We start from the raw sequence: 10,148 nt of genomic DNA, 5'->3' as shown, positions 1-10,148 counted from the left end.
TACTCTTCGCTCATTCTAGTTATTTTAAAAAATCAGAACCATAACTATTAATATAAACCACAGCAATGGGTATTTAAATTCAAACTTTTCTCCTTTGCAAAACTTTTTAATGTACCTTTTCACAGAAGCAATAATAAATCCTAATAACATCCATTAATAGAATAAAGTTAGCTTACTATTAGAAAGTATAATGATAAGAGAAGAGCTAATTAAAATGAAAGTAAAGATGTTTAGCAACGCTTCCGATTTTTTTGAAGTACATGGCCGATTTGTTTACGTGCGTAGTTCCTTTCAATTTTTTTGGACAGTCACACATGCACCTGAAGGGGCCGATTTATCTCCAGCCTGTGTTCAGCCCGCACAGGAAGATTCAGGGCTGCACAGCTTATAGGGAACATTGATCTTAAATATACTTTAAGTTTAATTATGATTTTAATGTCAAAACTAATCAACATGCTCTACCTCAAATCTGCACCAAAACTAATGCCAAGGAATTAGATTGGAAGAAAAAAAGTTTCCAGTGGATGGAAGGGACTGACGTCTGAAAAGACTGTTCGGCTAGGATTACACTGAAGTCAAATAATTTTACCCCATTCTCTAAAGAGAAAATAATACCCACCTGTAGGTATAAAGACTGGATAGCAATCAGCTCAGAACCCAGAGGAACAACATATTTCTCCACACATCTCTGGTGCGAATAGGGCTGGATATCCAGGGAATCTTCAGACCTCACCTCCAAATGTGAAATCAACAGGTTTGAAAGGACTTGTTGTACAGCCTGTCATATTAACACAAAAATGTTATATACATGCCTCCATCAAATAGCATGAACAAATTATAATTTCTTGTATCCTTCACCTCCCAAATCCTTTCAATCCCACTTATGCCCTCCTACAGGGACAACAATTTTTCCCAAGTTGCTTACAAGTACTCCCAACTGCGTAGTTGCCACAATATCACTGCAGTTTTCAATGTGCTTGTCCACTCCTTCGCTCCAGCTTTGATGCCCTTGTCCACCCACAAAACTTTCACCATCAGCCATCTCAATTCTTCCTCGAGTAGAAACGTATCTTCGCTCCCTTCGAATACAAGGACGGACAAACCCAACCCGGTCAATTACCACCTTATCAGTTGACTCTCAATCATCATAAAGTGATGGAAGGGATAATCAACATTGCTACAATAACCTGCTCACTGTTGCCCAGTTTGGGTTCCGCCAGGGTCACTCAACTCCTGACCTCATTACAGCCTTGGTTCAAACATGGCCAAAGGAGCTGAATGCGAGGCGGGAAGTGGGAGTGACTACCCTTGACATCAAGGCAGCATTTGAGCAAGTATGGCATCAAGGAGCCCTTGCAAACTGGAGTCAATGAGAATCAGGGGAATCATTTTCCAATGATACCTAGCACAAAGGAAGATGGTTGGGGTTGTTGGAAGTCAGTCATCTCAGTCACAGGCATTACTGTAGGAGTTCCTCAGAGTAGTATCCTAGGCCCAACCATCTTCAGCTTCTGCATCAATGACGTTCCTTCCATCGTACGGTCAGATGTGGGGATGTTCGCTATTGTTCAGCGCCATTTGTGACTCCTCAAGACATTGAAGCAGTCCACATGCAAATGCAGCAAAATCTGCATAATATCCAGGATTGAGCTGACAAGTGGCAAGTAACATTTGCGCCAGGCAATGACCAACTCCAATAAGAGAGAATCAAACCATAGCCTCTTGACATTCAATGGCATTACCAGCACTGAAACCTCCACTATCTACATCCTGGGGGTTACCACTGACCAGAAACTGAACTGGACTAGCCATATAAATTGTGACTCCAAGAGTTTAGAAATCCTGCGGCAAGTAACTCACCTCCTGACTCCTCAAAGCCTGTGTACCACCTACAAGACACAAGTCAGGAGTGTGATGAATACTCCCTACTTGCCTGGATGTGTGCAGCTCAACAACACTCAAGAAGCTCGATACCATCCAGGACAAAGCAACACGCTTGATTGGTACCCCTTCCACTAACATTCACTTCCTCCACCTTCGACGCACAGTAGCAGGTGTGTACCATCTACAAGATGCACCACCACCTTCTCAAAGGCAATTAGGGATGGGCAACAAATGTTGGCTTAGCCAGCGAAGCCCAGATCGCATAAAAATGAATTTTTAAAAATATCCTCCCCCATTCTCACCAAGCTGATCCACCCACATTCTCTGACCGTGCCAGCCTTGAACCCCATCTCTACCTTGTTTATTCATCTCCTCCATGCCTCCCTTGTGCTCATTTCATTCATATGCCCCACACCTCTGCAGCACCTCGACCTAATTCCCTAACTTCATTACAGTGTTAACGTAAATACTTGTGACAATAAAGATTATTAATTATCATCACATTCTTTGTGTTCACTGGCATTGTAAATGGTTCGCTCTCCAGAGGCACATCCTCTATTTCAAAAGTGCATTAATCAATTCTCCCTAAAGATATTTGACCTCCCTGTTCTGGCAAATTACCATCCAACCGCCAATCGTGCCTTCCAAAGATTTTGAACATATATTTACGAGTTATAAAAGGATATTGCCTGCACTGGAAAATTTTATAATCAATGAGACTGAGAGGCAGTGTAAAAATACGCCCAAATTGCAGTTATACCAGGGAGTCTAACGTTCATAGTTCACCTTAGGATGTATGGCTCAACAAGCCATTCAAGGACCATTTATACCAAATGGAATGGAGATGGTTGACGGAGAAAACCCCTTCAAAAAGACTGGTAATATGCATACTGCCCCACTTGACATTTTGCATGTTTGACATCAGATCGTGCAATGCTATTAATACATAAACTGATCTTACAAAAAAAAAATGCAGACTATCCAATGCAATGGAAAGAGGGGAAGACCATTTATTCAAAGGACGGAGAGGAACATAAATTATTGTGGAGGGATGGTTCTGAAGCCAAAAGTGTCAAATCTGATCCAGATTGGGAATGTTATAATGGTGCCATAGTAAAGTGACTCAGAATGAACTTGATGAACTCGTGTGGGATGGCGAAGATAATTAATTTGAGTTTTTAACATGTTTAGATTGTGGTTTGAGGTATTCTTGTAGAATTAATTCACTCAATGAAATGCGTCACATTGATTTAATTTGGATTACCAGTGTTTATTATTTTCAAATTTCAAAATGGCAATCACCGACACCAATGCCGGCGGTTCACATCTCATACTTGGCGTGTAAGTTGGCTCATGTTTTTGCAGCAATTTTTTTAAACTTCAAAGGTTGGCTTATAAACTGCTATCTACGATACATGCTCAAAGTCTCTGTCATTTCTTTGTTTTCCAATTCCCAAATCTCATCCTCTAAGGAACCAATGTTTACTTTAACTACTCAATTTATTTCTATATACTTTAATTTATTTAATTGGAGTTTCATGGTTAGAAAGATCACTCAAAGATTATGTGCACAAATATTTAATTTTCCTAGTTAAGCTATAAATCTAAATACAGTACTTCCACTTTCTCGGCCCTAGTTTAGAGGAACATAAACAACTCCACATTCTGGGATTCGCTCCAGAATGCTTACCTTCTATTTTTCATCTTCTCCAATAAGACCATATTAAAACTGAATTCATTAGGCAATTGGTTAGCCCTCCGAAATGTTGTTTTATGCCTCAGCATATTTAAAGGTGTTGCATAACTACGTATCTGCTATTGTGAATAAAATTACTCAAAATGATATGGTACAAAGTACTCTTTACAGAAGTTTCAATTCGATTTAAGATATTGATGGTAGGGTTGAGGCTTGGAGGTTAATAGCAATACCTGCTCACTACCATAAGATGCAAAGATGTCTCGAGCAATTATAAATAAGAAATACTACCGCTTGTTCAGTTTTGACATTCAAATATCTTTTATGTACAAATACTAGAGTAGCCCAATGGCACTACTGGTTGATGTATTCATGCAGGGGAATCTGAACAGTTGGACAAGGGTAAAATCATCTGCACTGCCTAACACGATACTACTCCTAACCCAGTCAAGATTGAGATGTGTCGGTTCGGGACTGGAATTTTGTTTTACTCTTGTATTTTCAGCATTCTCTAGCTATAGTGTCAATAGGACTCATTTGGTAGCTGTCCATAGACAGAAAGTTGGCATTCAAGTCTCATTCCACATTAGAGAACACAGTCTAGGCGTATACTCCAAAGCAGCATAAGTTTACCTGAAGTCCAGCCCAACTCCTAAATGGACATAAAATATTTCATGGTACCATTTGGAGATCAGAAAGTTCTTCTGCTGGCCTGAGAAATATCTACACATGAACTACCACCAAAACCGATTAGTTGGGCATTTATTTAATTTACTGTGGGAACAGGCTGTGTCTACATCACCGTGGCCTCACATGGCTGTGAAACAACATGGACAGCCATAGGATACGAAAGGTATCCGACATCTCTCAAATTACAGAGCGATGAATAGTTGGGTGGTTTAGCATTACCCAATTTGTTGTTTTATTTTTGGGCTGCCAAGATTGAGAAAGTACTGGGGTGGCAGTGTTCCATATGGGGGCAAATATATTGTTCAGAATTGCCACGCCACCCAGGGCCTCTACCATCAAAGCATGAGTGAAATACTTTTTTTTTTAAATTGAGAGTACCCAATTCATTTTTTTCCAAATAAGGGGCAATTTAGCGTGGGCAATCCACCTAGCTTGCACATTTTTGGGTTGTGGAGGTGAAACCCACGCACACACAGGGAGAATGTGTAAACCCCACACGGACAGTGACCCAGAGCCGGGATCGAACCTGGGACCTCGGTGCCGTGAGGCCACAGTGCTAACCATGAGTGAAATACTTATGAGGCGTATGTTGGGACGGGTCCCAGATCTAGAGGCGGGAGGTCTGATCATGGGGGGGGGACTTCAATACGGTGTTGGATCCTTCACTGGATCGGTCCAGCTCTAGGACGGGTAGGAGGCCGGCGGCGGCCAAGGTACTGAGAAGGGTTTATGGACCAGATGGGTGGGGTGGATCCATGGAGGTGTGTGAGGCCGAGGGCACGGGAGTACTCTTTCTTCTCCCACGTACATAGGGTCTACTCTCGGATAGACTTCTTCGTGGTGAGTAGGGGACTGATTCAGAGAGTGGAGGAGGCCGAGCATTCGGCCATTGCAATCTCGGACCACGCTCCGCATTGGATAGAGTTGGAGATGGGGGAGGTGCGGGACCAGCGCCCGTTGTGGCAGTTGGATGTGGGGTTGTTGGCGGAGGAGGTGTGTAGGAGGGTCCGGGCAAGTATTGAGGGGTACCTCGAGGTGAATGATACGGGGGAGGTTCATGTGGGGGTGGTCTGGGAAGCCCTGAAGGCAGTGATTCGTGGGGAGCTGATAGCCATCCGGGCAAACAGGGAGAGGAGCGAGAGGAGTGAGAGGGATAGACTGGTGGGAAAGATGCTGGAGATAGACAGGAGGTACGCAGAGGCACCAGAGGAGGGACTGTTGGGGGAGAGGCGCAGCCTGCAGGCTAAATTTGATTTGCTGACCACTAGAAAGGCGAAGGCACAGTGAAGGAAGGCACAAGGGGCAGTGTACGAACATGATGAAAAGACGAGTAGGATGCTGGCTCATCAGCTCCGCAAGCGGGATGCGGCTAAGGAAATTGCTGGAGTGAGAGACAAGAGTGGGAATGTGGTGCAGAAGTGGGTAGAGGTGAATGAGGGCTTCAAGGACTTTTACGGGGAACTGTACCGGTCGGAGCCAACGGGGGAGAGGAGGGGAATGGAGAGGTTCCTCGACGGGCTTTCTTTCCCGAAGGTGCAGGAGGAGCAGGTGGAGGGGTTGGGTGCGCCGATTGAGCTGGAGGAGCTAGTTAAGGGGATCGGGCAGATGTCGTCAGGGAAGGCACCGGGACCGGATGGGCTCCCGGTGGAATTTTATAAAAAGTTTGTGGACCTAGTGGGCCCCTTGCTGGTGCGGACACTTAACGAAGCGTGGGAAGGGGGGACTTTGCCCCCGATGATGTCGCGGGCGCTGATCTCGTAATCTTAAAGAGGGACAAAGACCCCCAGCAGTGCAGTTCATACAGGCCCATATCTCCCCTCAACGTAGATGCCAAGGTGCTGGCAAAAATCCTGGCCACCAGGATAGAGGACTGTGTGTCAGGGGTTGTACACGAGGACCAGACAGGGTATGTGAAGGGAAGGCAGCTGAACACAAATGTGCGGAGATTGTTGAATGTCATCATGATGCCGGCGATTGAGGGGGAGGCAGAGATAGTGGTGGCGCTGGATGCTGAGACGGCCTTCGATAGAGTGGAGTGGGGGTAATTATGGGAGGTGTTGGGGAGGTTTGGATTTGGTGAAGGGTTTATTAGATGGGTGAGGCTGCTATATGAGGCCCCGATGGCGTGCGTGGCCACGAATGGGAGGAGGTCGGAGTACTTCCGGCTTTACCGAGGGACCAGGCAGGGTTGCCCCTGTCCCCCTTGTTGTTTGCATTGGCAATCGAGCCGCTGGCGATGGCGTTGAGGGATTCAGAGAGGTGGAGAGGTTTGGTGCGAGGTGGGGAGGAACATAGGGTGTCATTGTATGCCGATGACCTGTTACTGTATGTGGCGGACCTGGTGGGAGGGATGCCGGGGGTGATGGAGTTGCTAGCTGAGTTTGGGGCCTTTTCAGGCTATAAACTAAATTTAGGCAAGAGTGAGGTGTTTGTGGTGCACCCTGGCGACCAGGAGGAAGAAATTGGTAGGCTCCCTCTTAGGCGGGCAGGGGAGAGTTTTAGGTACCTGGGGGTGCAGGTGGCCAGGGACTGGGGGACTCTTCACAAACATAATTTCACCAGGCTTGTAGATCAGATGGAGGAGGAGTTCAGGAGGTGGGACATGCTGCCATTGTCGTTGGCGGGGAGGGTGCAGTCCGTCAAAATGACGGTGCTTCCGAGGTTCTTGTTTTTCTTTCAGTGCCTGCCCATCTTCATCCCCAGGGCCTTCTTTAGGAAAGTGACTAGCAGTATCTTGAGCTTTGTGTGGGACACATGGGACTCCGAGAGTGAAGAGCGTTTTCCTGGAGCGAGGGAGGGATAGAGGCGGGCTGGCGCTGCCCAATCTTTTGGGGTACTATTGGGTGGCCAATGTGTCAATGGTGCGTAAATGGGTGATGGGGGGGGGGGGGGGGGGGGGGGGGGGTGCGACGTGGAAAATAATGGAGATGGCGTCTTGTAGAGGTACAAGCCTGGGTGCCCTGGTAACGGCGCCGTTGCCGCTCTCCCCTAAGAGGTATACCACGAGCCCGGTGGTGGCGGCGACCCTAAGAATCTGGGGACAGTGGAGACGGAATGGGGGGAAACAGGGGGCTCGATGGAGGCTCCATTGGGTGGCAATCATCGGTTCATCCCGGGGAACAAGGATGGGGGATTTAGGGGGTGGCAAAGGGTGGGCATCAGTAAATTGAGGGACCTGTTTATTGGCGGGAGGTTTGCGGGCCTGGGGGAACTGGAAGATAAATTTGGGCTTCCCCTAGGGAACGTGTTCAAATACTTGCAGGTAAAGGCGTTTGCTAGGCGACAGGTAGAGGGATTCCCTTTGCTGCCCTCGCGGGGGGCGATGGACAGAGTGCTTTCGGGGGGGGTGGGTCGGAGAGGGAAAGGTGTCTGACATCTATAAGGTAATGCAGGAGGTGGAGGAGTCGTCAGTGGAGGAGCTGAAGGCTAAATGGGAGGGGGAACTTGGGGAGCAGATAGAGGACGGGACTTGGGCGGATGCCTTGGAGAGAGTCAACTCTTAGTCTCATCCAATTTAAGGTGCTGCACCGGGCCCACATGTCCGGGACTAGGATGAGTAGGTTCTTTGGGGGTGAGGACAGGTGCACCAGATGTTCGGGGAGTCCAGCGAATCATGCCCATATGTTCTGGGCATGCCCAGCACTGGAAGAATTCTGGAAGGGGGTGGCGGGGACGGTTTCGAGGGTGGTTGGATCCAGGGTCAAACCAGGGTGGGGACTCGCGATTTTCGGAGTTGCGGTGGAGCCGGGAGTGCAGGAGGCGAAAGAGGCCAGTGTCCTGGCCTTTGCGTCCCTAGTAGCCCCCAGTGGAAGAATGCGAGGCCCCCAAGTGTGGAGACCTGGATCAGTGACATGGCGGGATTTATAAAATTGGAGAGGATCAAATTTGCCCTGAGAGGATCAGTACAAGGGTTCTATAAACGGTGGCAGCCTTTTCTGGATTTCCTGGCTCAAAGATAGGTAAGGAGGGCGGGGGGGGGGGGGGGGGGGGGGGGGGGGGCAGGAGAGGGTTCCTTATTATAGTTTCTATTTTTTTTCTCTAAGGTTATGTAACTTAACATTGTGTTAATTTAAGTTGTTGTTAATATGTTGTGTTGTTCATTGAGGAGGGGCGACGGTTTATGATTGTTGTCATTATTGTTATTGTTGGTATTTTAGTATGGTTTGATGTTGTTGTATAAATTCAAAATTTTTCAATAAAAATTAATTCTAAAAAAAAAAGAGTGAAATACTTGACCCACCCACCCCTTCTCCACCTTGTCTGGTCCCTTACCCGCCAACGAATCTCCTGCAGAAACATTATAGAACAGTACAGCACAGAACAGGCCCTTTGGCCCTCAATGTTGTGCCGAGCCATGATCACCCTACTCAAACCCACGTATCCACCCTATACCCGTAACCCAACAACCCCCCCCTTAACCTTACTTTTATTAGGACACTACGGGCAATTTAGCATGGCCAATCCACCTAACCCGCACATCTTTGGACTGTGGGAGGAAACCGGAGCACCCGGAGGAAACCCACGCACACAGGGGGAGGACGTGCAGACTCCACACAGACAGTGACCCAGCCGGGAATCGAACCTGGGACCCTGGAGCTGTGAAGCATTTATGCTAACCACCATGCTACCCTGCTGCCCTACATCAGCATTCTAATTTTTTAAGGTGAGCAAATACCCTCAACCTTTTCACTGGGCCACTCAACCCCCTCAGCACGGTAGCACAGTGGTTAGCACAATTGCTTCACAGCTCCAGGGTCCCAGGTTCGATTCCGGCTTGGGTCACTGTCTGTGCGGTGTCTGCACATCCTCCCCGTGTGTACGTGGGTTTGCTCCGGTTTCCTCCCACAGTCCAAAGATGTGCAGGTTAGGTGGATTGGCCATGATAAATTGCCCTTCGTGTCCAAAATTGCCCTTAGTGTTGGGTGGGGTTACTGGGTTATGGGGATAGGGTGGAGGTGTTGACCTTGGGCAGAGTGCTCGTTCCAAGAGCCGGAGCAGACTCAATGGGCCGAATGGCCTCCTTCTGCACTGTAAATTCTATAGTTCTATGACATTCCAGGTGACCAACCCAATTGGGGGCCTCTACGCCCTCCCCCCACCCCTGGATCTGGAGTCAGCCATTTCCACCAAGAGGAGTTATCCAACATCTACTTAGAGAGTACAGGCACCAGATCTACCCAAGATGAATACCAAACCACCAACAAGACAAAACAAAGAGAAATCTGTAGTTATCCCTGCACACACACAACCCCCCCCCCCCCCAAACACAGTACCTGACCCAAATGTACATACAAAGGACAGGAAGGCGGACAAACACCACTAAACCCTATTTCTACAAAGCCTAACCCCAAACAGGGCAAAAACACATAGCTCATTATCTAAAACCAAACCAGTATAATGAGCTGCAGTTACCCCCACCACTCCACTCCCATTAGCTTCGTCTTCAACTAGCAGGGCTGCCCCCAACCAGTGTGAAGAAAAATACTCAGAAAAAAGACAAAGTATGCAAAATCCTTAAAATCCAACAGGGAGCTATATATTTCCCATAACAGTTACAGCATAAAAAACAAATCCCCTCATAACATTGAGCCCCCCCTCCCCACCCAACCCAACTTTCGAAACACTTATTCCAAACAAGAACAAAGAAATGCGAACATGTACAACAAACCCCAACAACTCCCCATAGCCACATGCCCATTATCAACATCCAAATACTTCAGCAAAACCTCCATTAACTCTCACCCAGCCCCCCCGGCCCTGGGTCACTGTCCATGTGGAGCCAAAAAAAAGAATCCGCCTCCTTTTATAATCATCTTGGGTGGCACGGTGGTGCAGTGGTTAGCACCGCTGCCTCAAAGCGGCGAGGACCCGGATTCGT

At 47.5% G+C, this 10,148-nt stretch overlaps 1 protein-coding gene across 2 annotated transcripts in view; it reads right to left on the bottom strand.

Moving 5' to 3' along the window:
* The window catches only part of fancm (FA complementation group M), a 174,282-nt gene that overhangs the window by 147,922 nt on the left and 16,212 nt on the right, over positions 1-10,148 (bottom strand). For both annotated transcript variants that reach the window (XR_005457892.1, XM_038776320.1), the window contains exon 4: positions 620-778. Coding sequence is in view for 1 of the 2 variants with exons in the window: in XM_038776320.1 (XP_038632248.1) it covers positions 620-778 (159 nt within the window). In the remaining variant the exon portion in view is untranslated. The remainder of the gene's footprint in view (positions 1-619; positions 779-10,148) is intronic.

Source organism: Scyliorhinus canicula, chromosome 2 (genome assembly GCF_902713615.1).
Source record: "Scyliorhinus canicula chromosome 2, sScyCan1.1, whole genome shotgun sequence".
Classification (NCBI taxonomy): domain Eukaryota; kingdom Metazoa; phylum Chordata; class Chondrichthyes; order Carcharhiniformes; family Scyliorhinidae; genus Scyliorhinus; species Scyliorhinus canicula.
Note: the sequence above shows the minus strand (reverse complement) of the source record. Positions and strands in the feature narration are given on the sequence as shown.